Source organism: Mirounga angustirostris, unplaced genomic scaffold (assembly GCF_029215605.1).
Source record: "Mirounga angustirostris isolate CCGP_5_RB_7025 unplaced genomic scaffold, mMirAng1.0.hap1 SCAF_1, whole genome shotgun sequence".
NCBI lineage: Eukaryota > Metazoa > Chordata > Mammalia > Carnivora > Phocidae > Mirounga > Mirounga angustirostris.
Window position 1 is genome coordinate 54,204,780 of NW_026991709.1, and position 22,200 is coordinate 54,226,979.

The 22,200-nt window shown below is 40.2% G+C and overlaps 1 protein-coding gene across 1 annotated transcript in view; it reads right to left on the bottom strand.

Annotated features, from left to right (window-relative positions):
• The window catches only part of MYH15 (myosin heavy chain 15), a 150,687-nt gene that overhangs the window by 2,250 nt on the left and 126,237 nt on the right, over positions 1–22,200 (bottom strand). The window contains 5 exon segments of the mRNA XM_045863921.2: positions 72–206; positions 1,106–1,209; positions 14,759–14,855; positions 18,136–18,306; positions 21,204–21,329. Of these exon segments, the coding sequence (XP_045719877.2) occupies positions 72–206; positions 1,106–1,209; positions 14,759–14,855; positions 18,136–18,306; positions 21,204–21,329 (633 nt within the window).

Sequence of the window (22,200 nt, forward strand, 5' to 3'; positions counted from 1 at the left end):
GTCTCTGTAACGACATGAGCTCTAAACATACACACTTTAAGAATTACAACAGAGTTGAATATCTGACACACCTTTTTTCTACACTCTTTTGCTTTGATCCTGAGTTTATTGACTTGAGATTCTGCTATCTCTGCCCTTTCCTTAGCTTCATTCAACTCATGTTGCTGCTGCTTATACTTGGAAAGATATTGATTGGCTTGTACTTCCTATAAAAATTTAAAAAAAAATGACAAAATATCCCTGTACCTGCATAGTCATTTTTTTCTGCTTTGACATGAAAAAGTTGAAAAATGTGTGAAAGGAATCTAAACTTCTGAGTATTGAATGGAATATATTTTGGTATAATATATAAGAATTCAGACTTTCTAATAGGCATGAGATCCATTTTTGTAACCATTGTTCTCTGGAAATTTAGAACCTGCTCAGCACGTTCCACTAATTGGAGCTGGTATGGCTTTCACAGGCATGTTACATGTAAGAAAAACCACAATTGTTTCATAATCAGTTAAACATCCTAGTTTACCTTTGAGTAGAGGGGGTTTATCTTTAAAAATTATACAAGTCAACAGGTAATTTTTAGTCCTAGCAGTGTTTTAGCCCAAATCATTGAAATATAGGAGATATTAGGTATAAACCAATGTATATGGCACTTATGAATTACATTCTATGTAGCTATGGATATTAACCCAGGGTTGGCAAGTACATTTCAAATGATGGTAGTTTGGGCCACAGTTATGTCCAGGCTCATCAGGAAAAAGGACTGTGAGCCACATTATGCTCACCCAAGGTTTTGGGGTGAGGAAGGCCCCAGAGTGCTTACCTGGCCAAAAATTCACCATCCCTATGCAACACCATGTTCTTACTGGACTCATTTCTTACAATTTACATGTTTGAGTATAAAACAAGGTTGAGCAAGAGCTCTGGCTCCCTGGAAGGAAAAGTAACAATTTTTTGAACATTGTGATAATTCTAGTTTGAGAAAAACTAGAGAATGAACAGATTTTAAGCTGAGCTGGTCCTCTCTAGACAAAGTGCTTACCTATCTCCATTAATCAAAAACAATGGCTGGGAAATCCATGAGACGGCAATAGCCCCAGGTACTTACGGCTGCCTCCATTTGCTGCTTGTAACTTTGTACTAGTAGCTGAAGTTTATCCATCAGAGTCTGCATCCTACTCAGATTTTTCTTGTCTTCCTCTGCCTGAAATGCTTAGGTATGTATATGAAGGTGATTTGAATGATCCAGCAGTCTGCATTGGGAGTCACCTCATGAGCAAGTAAGAGTTAGGAAACTTTATTAAACAACATATTTGAATTGTGATTTGAAAAATGGGTCTAACTTTACTGATCCCTAGTTTTGAGAAATTAACACAACTCTGAACACTGACAGTCTTTTCTCCTGATCCATCACAGAACTCCATTAGCCTTTTGCTGAAATAGAAGTTAAAGCCACTAGTTTCAATTTGGTCAGCAGCCCTCCCATCCTAACCAAGCTACATCTGCCTGTGGTTTCTCAGGAGGAATGAAGTACCATTGTTACAAAAGCTGCATGTGCAAAACTAGAAACCTCTCCTCTCACTAATCAAACCAACTCTTCCCTTGAAATTTCTAATTGACTTTGGCTTTGGATAATGAAACTATAGAAAAGGTAAGTTTTCTGGAATTCTGGTGTGGGCATCAGCAGAGATAGGAAAATTTTATGAGCTGTGGGGATATTGGTGTGTACATTCTCATTGCTTCCATTGCAATCAGGCGTGGGCTAGAGAAAGGAAATCTACTAAAATAGAGTTCCTCAACTGTGCTCTATAGAGCCTTGAGTATTCTGAGGAAACAGGAGGGGAGAGGCAGGCAGGAAGACTCTGCACGTCCTCCACTTTCCTATGACCTTTCAACTAGAGTATCTCCATTTTGGAGCTGTTGAACTTCCCAAAAGAAGAACATTTCAAATGGTTGATGGTTGAGATACTGATTTAATCAAGACCTACCCCTGCTGCTCAAATTATTTTCCTGTTTTCATCTTACCTATTTCATCAAATGTCAACACCTTTGGTGACATTCATGGTCTTTCCACCTACCTTCCACTGCCTTCCACAAACCTCCTCCACTCCAAGTAGGCTCATCTCCTATTACCTCACAGCTTTCCTGCTTATTTCCACCTCTGTAAATTCAGTCAATATCTCCCCCCCACACACACACACACAGCACAGAGGCAACAGATAGAAACACCCAGTCTTTTCATGAAAGATGTCTCTTTGCTTATCCTAGTAGCTGCAGGCTAGGGGCAAGCTTCTAATTTAAAACACATCAACAGGCTGACTGTGATACTCTCCAGAGTCTGGAGAGGCAAGTAGGCATATTCACACTTGCCCTCTGCCTCACACCAGGTTTCGGATATCTCTCAGAAAGGAGCTTGTGCATATTTGGCACCCTAGTTTTGTGGCTGCTGCCCAGGGAATACCCCATGAAGGCATGGCTCTGGTGGCCAATGGGACTTATGCTCATGGGTCCCATAAGACTGCAACAAACAAAAACTGCTTAACCACCTGCCCCTTCCCCTGCCATGGCACAGTATAGTAGCAGCATACCGAAATGCCATCATTCTGTAAAAGAGACCAATTCATTTATCTAGTAGCTGTGACTGAGGAGTTGACTTCTAATTTAACATACATCAAGGGACTGAGTGCAATCTCCCCCAGAGACTGGGAACTTGGTAGGGGACAGCTTTATGCTCTCCATCTGTCCCACCCTAGCTTGCTGATGCTGCCAAGAAAGGAGCTTGTGCACAGACCTGGTGCCCTGGATTTTGTAGCTCTGTGCAGAAGACACATGCCTTGATAGCCTGGCTCTGGTGGCCAGCAGGGCTTGTGTTCACAGAATCAATGGGATGGTAGCAAACAAAGAAACTGTTCGGCTCAGCACAAAAACAGACAGAAATGTCTATCTCCCAGTCTTCCCCTAGAAGAGGTATATTTGCATATTTTAAAAGCTCCTACCTAAGGATCCAGCTTCCAGTCAGCCTGCATCTGGGTACTGAGATCTTCCTCTTTGGGACACTAATAGGCTAGGACATCCTCAACTATTGGGAGCCACTAAGAACAAAGAAGACTGCTTGAACAATCACAAAGATTTTAGAAACAACCAAGAGCTAGAGAAGTGTTGAACAATAAAGATCATCTCCTACATGTGGCCACTCGATCAAGACTGGAAGAGGTATCTGTTTTATGTAATGCATAGAAATCAGTACAGAAGGAAAAGAAAATGAAGGAACAGAGGAATGTGCTCCAAACAAAAAGCAAAATAAAATCTCAGAAAAAGAGGTAAGTGGTTTACCTGATAAAGAGTTCAAAATAATGGTCCTGAAGAAGCTCACCAAGCTCAGGAGAACAATGCATGAACAAAATGAAAATTTCAACAAAGAGACAGAAAATTTAAGAAAGTACCAAACAGAATCACAGTGATGAAGACTACAATAAGTGGACTGAAAAGTACAATATGGGGATTCAACAGCAGACTAGGTGAAGCAGAAGAAAGGATCAGTGAACTTGAAGACAAGGGCAATGGAATTCCTCTCATCAGAACAACAAAAAGATAAAGAATGATAAAGAGTGAAGATAGCTTAATAGACTTATAGGAGAACATCAAGCAAACTAACATTTGCACATAAGGGTCGCAGAAGGAGAATAGAGAGAGAAAGGGGCAGAAAGTTCTTGAAAAAAAAAAATAATGGCTGTAAACTTCCCTAACCTGGGGAAAGAAACAGACATCCAGATCCAGGAAGTTCAGAGACTTCCAAATAAAATGAACTCAAAGAGGCCCACACCAACACACACAATATTAAATTGTCAAAGACAGGGAAAGAATCTTAAAAGCAGCAAGAGAAAAACAACTTGTCAAGAGAAAAACAACCCCATAAGACTGTAAGCAGATTTTTCAGCAAAACCTTTCCAGGCCAGTAGGAAATGGTATAATATATTCAAGGAGCTGAAAGAAAAAAAACTACCAAACAAGAATACTCTACCTGGCAAAGTTGTCCTTCAGAACTGAAAGAGAGATAAACAGTTTTCCAGACAAGCAAAACCTAAAGGCATTCAATATCATTAGACTGGCCTTACAAGAAATGTTAGAGGGACCTCAATAAGCTGACATGAAAGGGCTCTAAGAAGTAACAGGAAAATGAATATATAAATCTCATTGGCAAAGATAAATATATAAAATTCAGGATAATATGCTGTTATGGTGGTAGGTAAATCACTTATATATCTAGTATGAAGGTTAAAAGACAAAAGTAGTAAAAATAACTAACTTCCAAAATCTGTTAATGAATACACAAGATAAAAATATGTAAATGGTGACATCAAAAACATAAAACATGGGCAGGGAGGAGAGTAAAAATATAGAACTTTAGAATGCATCCCAACTGAAGCTTAAAATAAACTATTATAAATACAGGTTGTTTTATGTAAGCCTCATGGTAACCACAAAGCAAAAACCTACAGTAGATACAGTAGATACAAAAACTTATAATAGATACACAAGATAAAGAGAGGAATCTGACCATATCACAGAAAATCATCAAATCACAAAAGCAGAAGAAAGGAACACAGGAATTACAAAATAGCCAGGAAACTAACTGGCAATTATGTACATCCCTATCAATAATTACTTTAAATATAAGTGGACTAAATTTTCTCTAATCAAAAGACAAAGTGGCTGAATGGATTAAAAAAACAAGACTCATCTACCTGCTGCCTACAAGAGACTCACTTCAGACCTAAAGACACAAACAGACTCAAAGTGTAACAAGATATTCCCTGCGATTGTTAACCAAAATGAAGGTGGGGTAGCTACACTTCTATCAGACAAAATAGATGTTAAGACAAAGATCTTAATAAGAGACAAAGGTCATTATATAATGATAAAGGGGTCAATTGAACAGGAGGGTATAGCATTTGTAAATATCTATGCACCAATATAGGAACATCTACATATATAAAGCAAATATTAACAGATCTAAAGGGAGAACTAAACAGCAATACAAAAATAGGGGACTTTAATACCCAACTTTCATCAATAGATAGATCATACAGACAGAAAATCATTAAGGAAACATAGTCCTTAAACAAAACATTAGAACAGATGGACTTAACAGACTGTATACATTCTAACCAAAAGCAACAGATTACACATTATTCTCAAGCATGCATATAAGATTCCTCAGAATAGATCCTATGTTAGTCCACAAAACAAGTCTTAATAAATTTAAAAGGACTGAAATCATATCAAGTATCTTTTCTGACCACAACAGTATGAAACTGAAATTATAAGAAAAAAAAAACTGGAAAATTCACAAATATATGAAGATTAAAAAACATCACTAAACAACCAATGGTTCAAAGAAGAAATCAAAAGAGAAATTAAAAAAACCCCCAAAATATTTTGAGGCTTATATGCAACTGTTGAATCACTAAACTCTACCCTCTGAAACTAAAACAAAACAAAACAAAAAGTTGTTCTTTAAAATACTTTGATGCTATATTGTTCTTCACATAAAAGTTTGTACCTCTAATTTACTCATTGTGAATTTTACCTCTTATCAATATAAACGTACTTTTTTTCCATCAAAAAAATACCTGGAGACAAATGAAAATGGAAATAAAACATACCAAAACTTATGGGATACAGCAAAAGCAGTTCTAAGAGGGAAGTTCATAATAACAAATGTCCACATTAAGAAATGAAGAAAGATCTCAAATAAACAACCTAACATATATATATATATATATATATATATATATATATATATATATATATATATATATTCACAACAGAATATTACTCAGCCATAAAAAAGGGATGCAATCTTACCATTTGCAGCAACATGGATGTACATAGAGGGTATTATGTTAAGTGAAATAAGCCAGGGAGAGAAAGACAAATGCCATATGATTTCACTTATATGTGTGATTTAAAAAACAAAATGAAGAAACTAACAAAAATAGCAAAAACAGAATCTTAAATACAGAGAACTGGTGGTTGCCAGTGGTGGGAGGGGATGGGCAAAAGAGGTAAGAGGAGTGGGAAATACAGGCTTCCAGTTTTGTAATGAATAAGTCATGGGATGAAAGGCACAGCATAGGGAATATAGCCAATGGTATTGTAATAGCGCTGTATGGTGGCAGATGGTCGCTACTCTTGTGGAGAACATAGCATAACATCTAGAGGTGTCAAATCACTATGTTGTACACATGAAACTAATATAACATTTTATGTCACATATACTTCAACAACAGCAAAATTTTAAATAAACTGTTAAACTTTTAGCTAGACTCACCGAGAAAAGAGATGATTCAAATAAAATTAGAAAGAGGAGACATTACAAGTGATACCACGGAATTTCAAAGGATCATAAGAAACATTATAAACAGTTATATGCTAAAAATTTGGACAACCTAAACAAAATGGATAAATTCTTAGAACATACAACCTACCAAGACTGAATCATAAATAAATAGAAAATCTGAACAAATCAAAAACACAAGAAACAACAAGTTTGGCAAGGATGTGGAGAAAAAGGAACCCTCTGGCACTGTTGGTGGGAATGCAAATTGGTGCAGCCATTTGTGAAAACAGTATGGAATTTCCTCAAAAAATTAAAAATAGAAATATCCTATGATCCAGAAATTGCACTACTGGGTATTTACCCAAAAAATATGAAGACACTAATTCAAAGGAATCCATGCACACCTATGTTTACTGCACCATTATTTACAATAGCCAAACTATGGAAGCAGCCCACGAGTTCTTCTATAGATGAATGGATAAAGATGTTGGGTGTTTGTATGTGTGTTCAGTGATATTATTGGTACATTATTCAATCATAAAAAAGAATGAAATCTTGCCATTTACAACAACATGGATAGAACTAGAGAGCATAATGCTAAGTGAAATAAGTCAGTCAGAGAAAGACCAAAACCATATGATCTCACTCATATGCGGAATTTAAGAAACAAATGAGTAAAGAAAAAAAGGAAGAGAGACAACCAAGAAACAGATTTTTAACTACAGAGAACAAACAAATGGTTACCAGAGGGGAGGTGGGTGAAGGGATTGGGAACTAGGGGATGGGGATTAAAGAGTGCACTTATTATGATTAAAAAAAATAAAATGATAAAAATAAATAAACAAAACTCAGGCGCCTGGGTGGCTCAGTCTGTTAAGGGTCTGCCTTTGGATCAGGTTATGATCCTGGGGTTCTGGGATCATGTCCCGTAATGGGCTCCCTGCTCAGCCGGGAGTCTGCTTCTCCCTCTGCTCCTCCCCCTTGCTTGTGCACTTGCTCGCTCTCTCTCACAAAAATAAATAAAATCTTTTTAATAAATAATTAAATAAATAAGTAAATCTCAATAAAGAAAAAATCTGAATAGAACAATTACTAGTAAGGAGATTGGATTAGTAATAAAAAACTTCTCAATGAACAAAAGTCCAGGATCAGATGTCATCATTGGTAAATTCTTTCAAATGTTTAAAGAAGAATTAATACCACTTCTTCCCAAATTCCTTCCCAAAATTGAAGAGGAGGGAACACTTCTAACACCTTTTACAAGGCCAGAATTACCCTGATATCAAACCATAAGAAAGAAAGAGAGAGGAAAGAAATAAAGAAAATTAAAGGCCAGTATCCCTGATGAACATAGATACAAAAATCCTCAAGAAAGTATTAGCAAACTGAACTCAATGATACATTAAAAAGATCATATGCCATGATCAAATTGGATTTATTTATTTATTTATTTTTTAAAGATTTCATTTATTTGACACAGAGAGAGCAACAGCGAGAGAGGGAACGCAAGCAGGGGGAGTGGGAGAGGGAGAAGCAGGCTTCCCGCTGAGCAGGGAGCTTGATGCGGGGCTTGATCCCAGGACCCTGGGATCATGACCTGAGCCGAAAGCAGATGCTTAACGACTGAGGCACCCCAATCAAATTGGATTTATTCCAAGGATGCAAAGATGGTCTGACATCTGCAAATCAATGTCATACACCACATTAACAAAATGAAGGATAGAAATCATATGATCATCTCAATACATGCAGAAAAAGCATCTGACAAAATTCAACATCAGTTCATGATAAAACCTCTCAACAATGTGGGTATAGAGGGTTGTATCTCAAGATAATAAAGGCTGTATATGAAAAACCCACAGCTAACATACTCAGGGGAGAAAAGCTAAGATTTTCCTCTGAGATCAGGAACAAGACAAAGATGCCTACTCTTACTACTTTTATTCAACGTATTACTGGATGTCTCAGCCAGAGCAATTAGGCAAGAAAAAGAAACAGAAGGCATCCAAATCAGAAAGGAAGAAGTAAAACTGTCTTGATTTGAAGATAATATAATAGCATATGTAACAAAACAAAAACCCTAAAGACTCCACCAAAAACTATTAGAAATAATAAACAGTAAAGTTTCAGGATATAAAATCAACATACAAAAATCAGTTGTGTTTCTGTACACTAGTAACAAACTATCAGAAAGAGAAATTAAGAAAACAATCCTGAAAAAGAAAAGAAAAGAAAATCCCGGGGCACCTGGGTGGCTCAGTCAGTTAAACATCCAACTCTTGATTTTAGCTCAGGTCATGATCTCAGTAACCTGGGATGGAACCCCGAGTTGGGCTCCCTGCTCAGTGGGGTGCCTGTTTGTCTCCCTCTCCCTCTGCCCCTCCTCCTGCTTGTGCTCTCTAAAATAAACAAATCTTAAAAAAAGAGAAAACAATCCTATTTACAAATGCATCAAAAAGAATAAAATACTTGGGAATAAATTTAACCAAAGGGATGAAAGACCTGTGCCCTGAAAACTATAAGACATTGGTGAAAGAAATTTAAGAAGACACGAATAAAATGGAAAGATATTCCATGTTCATAGATTGGAAGAAGAATATTAAAATGTCCATATTACACATAGCAATTTACTGTTTCAGTGCAATGCCTATCATAATTTCAATTGCATTTTTCACAGACATAGAACAAACAATTTTAAAATTTGTATGGAACCACAAAAGACCCCAAATAGACAAAGGAACTGAGAAAGAAGAAAACTCAGTGCATCATGCTTCCTGATTTCAAACTGTATTATAAAGCTATAGTACTCAAAACAGTAGGGGTACTGACACAAACACGGACACATAGATCAATGAAACAAAATAGCCCAGAAATAAACCCGCATATATATGGTCAATTAATTTATGACAAAGGAGTGAAGAATATAGAAGGATAGTCTCTTTAATAAATGGTGTTGGGAAAATTGGACAGCCACAGGCAAAAGAATGAAACTAGACCATTTTCTTATACCATACACAAAATTAGCTCAAAATGGCTTAAAGACTTAAATGTAAGATGTGAAACCATGAAAGCATAAAACTCCTAGAAGAAAACATGGGGTAAGCTTCTCAAAATTGGTCTTGGCTATGAAATTTGGATTTGACAGCAAAAACAAAGGCAACAGAAGCAAAAATAAATAAGTGGGACTACAGCAAACTAAAAAACTCCCATATAGCAAAGGAAACAGTCAAAAAAAATGAAAAGGCAACCCATGGAATAGGAGGAAATATTTTTAAATCCTGTACCTGATACGGGATTAATATCTAAAATATGTGAAGGACTCATACAACTGAATAGCAAAACGGAGCAGAAAACAAAAAATATGATTTAAAAAATGGAATGAGGAACAGAAACATGCAAAGATGCTCAACATCATTATCAGGGAAATGCAAATCAAAACAACTATGAGATACCACCTCACACCTATCAGAATGGCTAAAATAAAACAAACAAACAAACAAACAAACAAACAACAACAAGAAACGAGTGTTGGCCAAGATGCGGAGAAAAAGGAACTCTCATGCGCTGTTGGTGGGAATGCAAACTGGTGCAGCCACTGTGGAAAACAGTAGGGAGGTTCCTCAAAAAATAATTACCATATGATCCAGTAATTCCACTACTGGGTATTTACCCAAAGAATATGAAAACACTAATTCAAAAAGATATATGCACCCCTATGTTTACTGTAGCATTATTTTCAATAGCCAAAATATAGAAGCAACCCAAGTATCCATCAAAAGATGAATGGATAAAGAGATGGTATATATACACACGGAATATTATTTAGTTATAAAAAAGAATGAAATCTTGCTATATGCAACAACATGGATAGATCTAAAGGGTATAATGCTAGGTAAAGTAAGTCAGTCAGAGAGAGACAGATACCATATGGTTTCACTCATATGTGGAATTTAAGAAACAGAACAAACAAGCAAACAAAAAAAGAGACAAATGAAAAGCTGGCTGTTGGGGTGCCTGGGTGGCTCAGTCATTAAGCGTCTGCTTTCGGCTCAGGTAATGATCCCAGAGTCCTGGGATCGAGGCCCACATCGGGCTCCCTGCTCCACGGGAAGCCTGCTTCTCCCGCTCCAACTCTCCCTGCTTGTGTTCCCTCTCTCACTGTGTCTCTCTCTGTCAAATAAATAAATAAAATCTTAAAAAAAAAAGAAAGAAAGAAAAGCTGACTCTTAAATATAGAGAACAAACTGGTAGTTAACAGATGGGAGGTGGGTGGGGGGATGGGTGAAATAGGCAAAAGGTATTAAGAGTATACTTACGTCGAGTAATGTATAGAATTGTTGAATCACTATATTGCATATCTGAAACTAATATAATACTGTACACTAATTATACTGGAATTTTAAAAAAATGAACAGAGGATCTGTATGGACATTTTTTCAAAGAAGATATATATATATGGCCAATAGGTGCATGAAAAGGTGCTCAACATCACTCACCATCAGGGAAATGCAAATCAAAATCACAATGAGATATCAAGAAGACAAGAAATGACAAGTGTTGATGAGAAAAGGGAGCCTTTGTGCACTACTGTTGGGGATGCAAACTGGTGCAGCCACTGTGGAAAATGGTATGGAGTTTTCCTCAAAAATAGAACTACCATATGATTCAGCAATCCCACTTCTGGTTATTTATCTGAAGGAAACAAAATCACTATCTTAAAAAGATATCTGCATCCCCATGTTCATGAGAGTATTATTTACAGTAGCCAAGACATGGAAACAACCTAAGTGTCTATCAACAAATAGAAAATGGGGTATGTATATATACACACAGAATGGAATATTATTCAGCCATAAAAAGGAAGTCCTTACATTTTCAATCCTTAAGGGCATTATACTAAGTGAAATAAGTCAGAGAAAGACAAATAATATATGATCTTACCTATATGTAAAATCTAAAAAACCAAAGTCAGAAACAAAAAACAGATTGGTCGTGGCCAAAGGCAGGGGTATATGGGGGTGGGAAAAATGGGTCAAGGTGATCAAGAGGTACAAAATTCCAGTTATAAAATGTAAGTCCTGGGAATGTAATGTTGAGCATGGTGACTACAGTTAACAATACAGTGCTATATATTGAAAGTTACTAAAAGAGTAAATCTTAAGAGTTCTCATCTCAAGAAAAAAAATTTTGTAATTATGTGTGGTGATGGATGTTAACTAAACTTGTGATAATCATTTCACAATGTAAACAAACATCAAATTATGTTGTACACCCAACACTACTGCAATGTTATGTGTCAATTTTATCTGAATATAAATAAATACATAAGTAAAGAAATAAAACTTCAATCAAGCCATTTGTATCACGTAGCATGCTTCCCCACCCCACCTTAATGTACAATCTGACAGTAGATAATTAATTACGAATTTTTAGCTTACTAAGGCGAGACCAAGATATAAGGAAATGAGACAACTCTATTTTTTTCAACAAAATCTATTCTGTCTTCATCTGCCTGTCCTTTTCCCTCCCAGGTTTAAGAAATTTGAAGATTCATAGAATTATGTGTTTATAGGAAGTTCTAAAACCAACAGCGGTTTAATCTCTTAAAACCAATTTACTGAGGCCAGGAAACTTACTGAGTGGTCAAGGAAGCCACAAAGAAGAAAACTGAAGAAGGCTAGAAGTGGTTGCTGATGTTAATGATGTTCCTCCCACTTGAGAAGGCAAAGCCTTTGTTAGGCTTAGGTTCACATCTCAGCCCTGTGGTAGCCACGGCTGGACGCAGCTCAGATTTCCCTTCAAGGAAAGAATTTGCCATTCAGCTGTGAGGGGGGCACTTACCTGAAAACCTCCAGCTGCAGCACCTTTGGGAGCTGCTGTAGCATTTACCCTGAGATCACCGCTCCCCAGGCGGCCCCCAGCCACCACCTGGGCCCAGCAGTTATGAGGATCCGGCCATTTCTGCCCAACCTGGGGTTCCTTTCCAGGCAATCTTTGTGCTGGAGACTGCTCAGAGGTGCACTGCAGGCTGAATCAGCTCCTAGTCCATCCTCCTTCCTTCACCCTTTCCTTTCATGGGTGTCAGACTCGCACTGTGGTCTGAAGGCTTTCTCTGCCTGATCCTGCTCGCTCTCCCCTTTGTCTTTCCAGGTGTTATGTCCAATAAATCTCGTGTACTTCTAGAACTCCATCCTGGCATCTGGTTCCCAGAGAAGCTACCCCAAATCACATTTTGTTTCCTTATCTCTGAAAGTGAAGATACTATATCTGTAATTAGATTTGTAAGGATTAAATAACATCTATACTTAGATCCTGGTATATAGAATGCAGTTGAAGATAAAATGGAGCAGGTGGATGGGGGAGGGTGCAGAAAAACTGTCTGTACCTTCTACAATGGTTCTAAGTTCTAGTCCCATGTCCTGCTTTATAGCACATTATTCTGGGTACTGGAGAGAGAAAACCTGATGAGCTTCCAAATACTAGAAGGAGATACGGGGGAAGATAAATGCTCAATGGGGACTGGCTATAGAACTCTTGTGGTTGGGGTCACACCAATGTCGTAGATATTCCCAGAGGATTTTTCCTAGGAAACGAAAACCATATTTAGGCCACTTTCAAAATGACATTTTCAATTGGCACCAATGACGCACCATCATGAAACACCCCGCCTCATAGTCCTGGTGGTTGTTTTGATGCTAAAGGAGAACAGACTGGATTGAGTCAGCATCTATCTTGAATATTTCAAAACCAGGTACTGATATCAAGGAATGTGGAGGGTTCTCTTATGTCTCTTTAAAGTTACAGCACCTAGCTTGATATCTTGTGTGAAATAGGTGCTCAGTAGGGGTTATCTGATTTAACAGCAGAAAATCATTGCATAATTGAATAGATATAGTCTAAGCACTGTGCAGACACATGGAAGACATTAAGAACTATACCTCCATACTAGTACATGAGGGAACAATAAGATTATTGCTAAGAAGAAACAAAGATAAAACACAATAGAACAAGAATACGTTCTTGGGGACAATGAAAACCCAAAAAGTATAGCCTTGGTGTTTTGTTCTATAATGAACTTGTCTGCACAAGAAAAAAGGTATGAGTAATCCACAGGAAAATAAAGAGAAGAAAAACCCAGACATTATTAACAAGCCTCATTTTACTCCCCCAGCATAGGTAGGTGACTTCCTGGCCCCCCCAAGAAGAGTAGAATACCACATCTTTCATGCTCCCAAGCTGTTTACTTCCTTAGCCGCACATACCAGGGGCTCACTCCTGAGTGGTTTTGGTATAACAAGCATAGTCTAAAGAAGTGTCAGAGTAACTCGTCTTAGACAAGAACCACTTATTCGGTAAAGAAGAGCTGCGCAAGTAGCTCATTTCATCTTAATTAGCCCAAGATGATGTTTCTGAAGCGCTCTGCTTTCTCATCAACACTTTTTCCTGTTGCAAGGAAGGAAGACTTTGGCATCTCTAACAGCAACTCAGCCTCAGGGGCCAGAATCAAGACGGGCAGATCCAAAGTTGCTGTGAAAGTGGGTGGTGCGGGGAATGAATTTGCCTTTTCACTGGCACGAGCTAGATCACGCAGCGGGAGAGGGCTAGAAAGTGACCTCTGGCGTCCATGGTCAACAACTGGCACGTGCGCCCCTACTCTGTGCCAGGAAGATGCCAGGCCCCCGAGTGGCGCATGACACGGTGCCTCTGCTCTCAGGGACTCTTACCTATGGTCCCCTCCAGTTGAAGAAAGGGAAAGACAGGTTGGAAAATGAAAATGAAAGGGAAGGATTATCTTGGGGCTTCAGAAATGCCTTAATTCCCGGTAAGAAGTCTTCCCGCTTCTTCGTTACTTGCTGGAGACCAACGTTAGTCCACAGGAAAAGGAGCTGAGAGCTCGGGAGGCTCGTCATTAACAGTTGCTGCCTTCGCATCACCTGGCACTGGTACCAGACAGAGTCCTCGGGGGGACTGGAGGGTTGGTGCCACCAGAGATTGGGAGTGAGGATGTCCCCTGCTCCAGTGTTGCCAGGGCCCCATGTCACCTGCCGGCCGAGGAGCCGCCCCAACTCTCTGCCAGCCCCTTCATTTACACATTGTTCTCACTCAGCCTCTCACAGGAAGGCATCTTTTCGGCAAGTGCTGTAGACGTATGTGTGAAAAAAAAATCAGCACCATATAAATAGCTTTTCACTTCTAATTGCGACGTGCCGCTTGCATTTTGCTTCCCGTGAGCTCTGGAAAGGGACCGACCCACACCACTAATGGCACAGGAGCCCCGGGACTGTCAGTCAGCGTCTGCCGCTGGGAGAGGGCAAAGATGGAGAGAGCATGGCAGGACACGCGCAAGGCCATTTCAGGCTTGAAGGAGCACGTTTCTCCAGCCCCGACAGCCAGCAGTTTCCTGGAGTACCTGATCGCCCGGCTCTTGCACGCATTGCTCCAGCCTGCGGGCTCCCTTCCTGGTCTCCGAGCTGCGACGGGTTTCATCCTCCAGTTCACCTTCCAGTTCATGGACCTGCAACCAAACCCTGACCTCAGACCATAGGCTGGCAGCCAGCAAGCCAGAGTGACATCACATTGGCCGACTGGCACGGTCCTTTGCAATAGAGCAAAGTCATCTGGAAAGCTGCATCTACTCTTTTTTTTTTTTTTTTCGTTTTATTATGTTATGTTTGTCACCATACATTACATCATTAGTTTTTGATGCAGTGTTCCATGATTCATTGTTTGCGTATAACACCCAGTGCTCCATTCAATACGTGCCCTCCTTAATACCCGTCACCAGGCTAACCCATCCCTCCACCCCTCCTCTCCCCGAGTGGGAGGGATGCATCCACTCTTTCTGGCCGTGGTTAAACAGGGCAGCCTCCCTGGGAACGCTGCCTCACCAAAAGCGAGTGGATTGAATTACGTGGGTTTGTAAAAGACCTGTTTACACTCTGAAGGCTGGGAGGGGCTCGTCCACGCTCGACAAGTTGGGCTCATCCATGCAGAAGTGACAAGTCTCCTGTGAGGTCACAAAATTACACACATACACGTGTGTAGGAACGTAGGTGAGCATACAGAGAATAAGCTAGATAGAGCCCACTTTAAGGATCCAGCCACTGTACTATGTGATCTTAAGCTTCTTTATCCCCGTTCAGCTCTGATCTCTGAAATCTGACCTTGAGGCTATGGGGCCTAAAGGGCAGGTGCTGGCCGACAGCCCTGTTTTGTGGGAGAGCTGTATAGACTAACAATCTGCCTGCAGCCTGACGGAGTCCTATAAGCAAAGTCAACAGTCATTCAACAGATATTTTATGCTTGCCACCCACCAGACCCCAAGGCTAGGGATACAGCAGTGAACAGAACAAAAATCTCTCCCCTGTATGAGCATACATTTTAATGAGGGGAACACACAAAGCAAAATATAGAGTATGTTCGGTGGTGAGAAGTGATTTGGAGAAATAAAACGGAAAGAGGGGTAGAGAGTCAGGAGAGGAAGGGTGTTGGCTCCTCTTTGTCTTCCCCTCAATGTCCATGGCTCTCTCCCTGCCTTCTTCTTGACACAAAAGCCACCTTCTCAACAGGACCTTCCTGACTACCCTTTTAAAATTGCACAGTCTAATGCCCTGAGGCATGAAATTGCCTGGCATGTCTGACCCCATCTCTCACTCCCCGCCTCCCTCCCTCCCTCCACTTCAGACACACTGTCCTTGCTCGTCCTCAGGGAGGGCAAGTCGGCAGGTGGGCATGTTCTTTGTAGGTGAAGCCCACTAAAATAATCTTCTAATCCCCTGTCATATAGGAACCTAATACATAGTGCTACTGGATGAGACATGAGACGAAGAGGCCCCCTTGAAGATGAGGTTTTTCTCGCATGTGTGTATTTTTAAGTTGATTAACACTCCTCTGGGAAAATCATTTTATTACATCAAATCCTAGACATCATATAATTTCACCTGTAAATATTTCGTTATGTAATCCTAACAGATGATAGTCTTATGATTATGTTTTTAAGAAAATTAATCATAATTCCTTAGTATCAGCCGATATTGGGAGCTCATTGCTACTGAGTTAGCACTGGTTCTATGCCTTAATGGTGGAGAAACAGCAACTGGAAACAAAATTAAATCCTGCAATGTTAAATTTGAATTGGAAATACCAGTATCATGCCTGTATTTTTTTATTAGGGAAAAGAGACATATTCTAAGTTCTTTAATCTTATACCTATATGTTTTTTCTCATACTAAAAGATCTTGGTTCTTACACAATAAAGATTAAATAATTATTGGGCGCCTGGGTGGCTCAGTTGGTTGAGCGACTGCCTTCGGCTCAGGTCATGATCCTAGAGTCCCGGGATCGAGTCCCGCATCAGGCTCCCTGCTCGGCGGGGAGTCTGCTTCTCCCTCTGACCCTCCTCCCTCTCATGCTGTCTCTCATTCTCTCTGTCTCAAATAAATAAATAAAATCTTTAAAAAAAAAAGATTAAATAATTATTTGTTAGAGAATTATATTGGTCTTACTGATAGTAGTAATGATAAGATATTGTTATTTGAAACTGCAAGTACGGTTTGCTTTATTGCTGATTTTTTTTTTCTTTTGTCCTTAGATGTATTCCATGAGGGACGTACAAAGCACTATGTTTAAAAGTCACTGGGAATAATTCTTCTGTGTGTTTTATGTCCCCCAACTTGATACACAGTTAGCTTCACTTGTTTCCATTTGTGTTAACATTTTAGGGATTGATTTGTTTTATTCTGCTCGTTGATTTAAATTTGTTTTTTAATTATGAAGCATGTAAAAGCATGTAAATGTTTTATGTGATTTTGCAATCAAAACAATGGAATGAGGTTCATTCAGAAGGTCTCAGTTTCATCTCTGTGTTCTCCTCCTATGGGTAGCTAATGTCTAATCCTATCACCCCTTCTTTTTGAAAACACAATCAAATGTGTATGTGCACCTGTCTTCTAGATTTCCCCTGCTCTTGCACAAAAGCTTGTAGATTCTACCTGTTGCCTGTGCCTTTTATCATCATTGTACCTCTAGATGGGATCTTCAGAACCTACCACAGAGCTCTTCTTCATTCCTTTTCAATCAGCATGATTATCTGGAGGTACCATGGATGTGCACTGGAATTCTACTGTATGGATATACCATAAATGTGCAAAAGAAATACTGTATTTTTCAGGGGCCCTTCTGAACCGTCAAGTCCCAAATATTCTCCCTATCCTTCTAGCATTTGTCACTCAACTTGTACATAGTCATTGAAATCGATTCAGTAGTTTTAAATATCCTAGTTTTAAGAGAGATCTTCCTATTTGTTGTTAAGCTCCCTGAAGGCAGGTGCTACATCATTGCTGTCAGTCCTTCCTATATCTTCACTAAGCATTTCTTGATCCTTGTTTAGCTGTTTCCCTCCCACTTGCCCTGGCAGATAAAAAATGGGCCTTCTCTGCAGAGAAATAACAGGAACAAAGGCACAGAAGCAATACTGTGCAGGTGTTCCTGGAAGTAGCAGGTAACCCTGGCTCTGGGGGGCCTGGAGTTGGTGCGGCTGAACAGGAGAAGATGCATTCTCACCGAGCAGGAAGAGGGAGGGCAGAGTTAATCCAGTCCAAGAAAAGTCTTGGTTGATGGTCCAAGGTCAAGCAAGAATGAATGAATATATTGAGATCTGACACTCTCAATGATCTAGAAGTGCTAAAAGCAGAAGTGATGAGATAGATAGGGAACATTTGGAGTGATATTCCAGGACAATAAGGTCTTGAACTGGGAGTCATCATGACCCCATGCTGACCCATGCAAACACCTACCTTAGATTCTAGTTTCTGGATTTGCTTTCTATTCCCCATCATGGCAGTCTGTTCAGCCTCATCCAGCCTTTTTTGTAAGTCTTTAATTATCTGCTCCATATTCTTTCTCATCCTCTCCAAGTGGGCATTGGTGTCTTGCTCCTTCTTCAGTTCTTCTGATATGTTTGCTGCCTAAAACAGAAAGAAAAGAGCTGATGCCATACGATCCAGCAATTGCACTACTGGGTATTTACCCCACAGATATAAATGTAGGGATCTGAAGGAGTATGTGCACCCCAATGTTTATAGCAGCAATGTCCACAATAGCCAAACTGTGGAAAGAGCCAAGATGTCCACTGACAGATGAATGGATAAAGAAGATGTGGTATATGAATACAATGGAATATTATGCAGCCATCAAAAGGAATGAGATCTTGCCATTTGCAACAACGTGGATGGAACTGGAGGGTATTATGCTGAGCGAAATAAGTCAAACAGAGAAAGACATGTATCATATGACCTCACTGATATGAGGAATTCTTAATCTCAGGAAACAAACTGAGGGTTGCTGGAGTGGGGGGTGGGGTGGGAGGGATGGGATGACTGGGTGATAGACACTGGGGAGGGTATGTGCTCTGGTAAGCACTGTGAATTGTGCAAGACTGTTGAATCTCAGATCTGTACCTCTGAAACAAATAATGCAATATATGTTAAGAAAGTAAAAAAAAAAAAAAGAAGAAGAAGAAGAATGTAGCAGGAGGGGAAGAATGAAGGGGGGGAAATCGGAGGGGTAGATGAACCATGAGAGATGATGGACTCTGAAAAACAAACAGGGTTCTAGAGGGGAGGGGAGTGGGAGGATGGGTTAGCCTGGTGATGGGTATTGAGGAGGACACATTCTGCATGGAGCACTGGGTGTTATGCACAAACAATGAATCATGGAACACTACATCTAAAACTAATGATGTAATGTATGGGGATTAACATAACAATAAAAAAAATTAAAAAAAGAAAGAAAGAAAAGAGCTGAGAAAAGCTGGCAGCCAACTGACCTTCACATTTCCACTCACAATCTTCAGGTCATCATCTGACTAGATGTCCTGCCTTCCTCTGTATATTAATCTCCTCCCACTGCTCTGTTCCTAACCTGGGTCACCCTTGAGTTTGTTAACAGTATGGCAATCAAGATGACATCAGCTACCAGAGAGACTGGGGTGAGGAGTAGCAGAAACAGACCAGAGATGAAGTACAGCATGAACATTGCACAACACCTGTATCGAAAGAAAGCTTGAAGCAACAGCCTTGAACAGACTAAAGCCTGGGACGTGTCCTATAATATCATGTACCAAGACAAGTATGGAAGGGTGCCTATGAAAATCTTTCACATCTCGCTTTTATAACTCTGTGACTCACAACAACAAACAAGTTTAAGGCTCTAGGAATTTGGCAGCTACAGATGCTCTCAGTGCCAATAATCTGGCACAAGGAAGGTTAATTCTTGTTTGTGAAGTCTGCTCTTGGCTTTGGCTATGTGTACAAGGGCTTGATGTCTCGACAAAATTATTAAGAACTGGTTCATGAATCTCTCAGTGCATTTAATGTAAGAACGCTGTCCTCCCAGCCAAAGCTTCTCTGTCTATCAGGTTACCAACCATCTGTATAATTTAAGTGTGAGACGTCTGTGCAGATGGTGAGGGCAAAGAATGAATTATGGAGGCAACTCGGGGTTCTGCTATGTGGGGCTGGGACTCAGAGATGAACTATTAGAGAAGGTGGGGGAAGAGGTAGTGGGTTCATTTTTCAACACTGTCAAAAAAAATCTTATAAAGGCACGCTAGAGCAGATAGTCTTCATAATGTGTGACTGCATACATTTCCCAAGCTGGAGTAGACACTCTTTTTATTCCATTCTCTAGATGGGGATTTTAATAAATGTTAAGCATATTATTTTTCTCTTGGCCATCAAACATTTTCAAGCTTTCACACACCTCTTTTCCATCACAGAGCAGAAATGTCTGCCTTGATACAAAATGGCTGAGTGATAGGCACGCTTCTCTATTCTTAGAGAGGGCTGGATTCTACAGTGACCTGGTGCCCAGGATTTGGTGCAAAGGTTTTGTTTAGCTCCTCAACTGCCAAATGACTCAGGCAAATATAGACACAAGCTCTTCCCCTCTTCTGAATTTTTAAAACGACTAATATGAAATCTAATACAAAATGTCTCGTCTTCCCAGTTTCCACATCCTTTCGTCAAGAGGACCAGCTTCCATTCACATAGCAAAGTCAGGGCTGCTGCACATAGGTGGGCGTTGATGGACTACACAGAGTCACTTGATGGGGATGGAGTGAGCGGAGGCTGCAGTTAAGTGCATACTCTGCTCAGCAAGCCTGGGACCTGCAAGGTCCTCCACCTCCCTCTGCTAATTTTCATGCTGAGTGTTACCTTCTGCTTGCTAAGCCCTTTGAGAGAAGTGCTGCATCTGCCCACAGGGGGTACCCAGCGGTGGCCTTTCTTCAGTTCCCACAAAGCTTCAGACAAGGCTGGCCACCAATGCTGAGCTTAGTGCCATTTAGGAAAAGCACCCCCATCAACACTTTTAAACTTGCAAATAAAGAAGGTACGCCAGCCCTGAAACCCTTCTTTACCAACCTGCTTGTGCTACTCAAACAATAGTATAGGCTGTAAGAAATGAGTGAAATAAACTTTCTTTCCAGATCATCATCATCAAACCATTGCAGACACTAGGAAAATAGCTATTTTTAGGGACCAGGAAGAATTGTTTCTAGACTCTAGATGGAAAGTGGCTTAACTTAAAAAACAAAACAAAACAAAAAAACTCCTGCTTTCATAAGGTTTTGCTTATAGCAATTCAACTGCTCCTTTTTATTGTCAGAGTAGGTTGGAAGGGAGGAGCTAATTGACCTAATTTTTCAAAATGGGAACAGAGAGGCAGAGGGGTCAGCTAATCTCCTCCTGGCTGTATGGAGAATCAATGGAATTCTTTTTGGCTGCAGATCTGCCTCTGCCCCTTGGCTACTGCTCGGGTCAACTCTGGAAGACAGGAGTGAGCAAGCAGTCAATGGACCCACCTCAGTGGCTGCCTTCTTGGCCTTCTCTTCTGCATTTTGACACCTCTGCACTGCCTCTTCGGCTTCATTCTGCATCCTGCCAACATCAACCTCCAGTCTCCTCTTCTGGCTGAGGAGGATAGTATTCTAAAGCAAAGTGGCACTCTCCTTAGGCAAGTTGAGACCAGCGAGGCAAAAGCAAGCTGGTGGGTTGAGGACATGCAACGGGAATGGGCTCTGGCCAGGAGCAAGTTCTGTTCTAAGCAGCCACAATCAGCGAAGCAGTACTTCCAACCCCAGGAAGCCTCCCTAGAAAACTCCCCTTTGCCAACAAAGGCATATTTGCATGGAAGGTATTTCATCTGTTAGAGGTTCAGTATTAAAGAGATAGTTTGTCTGAATAAGAAAGTAGAAATGGATCCAGATTATCTACAAACCACAACTATGTGTTTGGTTTTCAACTTGTTGAGGAATACGGTGTTCTGCCTTTTGTTCTCTGATGTGGTAGAAGCAAGTGTTCCAGAGCACAGGTGCAGGCATTTGGGGAGCAGGAGGTTGGGGAATAAAAATCAGTCTCCCGCATGCTGCTCCAGGAAAAACAAAAACCGCACTTCCTTTATTTTTTTATTTTTTTTTATTTTTTTATTTTTTATTCTTCGGTTAACCCCCATACATTACATCATTAGTTCTAGATGAAGTGTTCCATGATTCATCGTTTGTGCACAACACCCAGTGCTCCATGCCGCACTTCCCTTTTATCTACCTCCCCTTCTACCTGACTTTGCAGTGAGGAGACGGGAAGTGCAGCTCAGATGAGCCGCATCCCCCAGGCCTCAGGAGCCCTCCGCCACGTGGGAGGATGCTTGGTGTTTTGTGGCTGCCACCGTCCTAATTCTCTTTCCTGGTTGTGACACTAGAGACTGAGGCTCCTTTTGCTGCTATTTGGTCCATGTTTGAAGCACAGCTTTTCTGAGGGTGTGAAACCTTAGCACAGAGAATGTAATAGAAGAAGCACAGG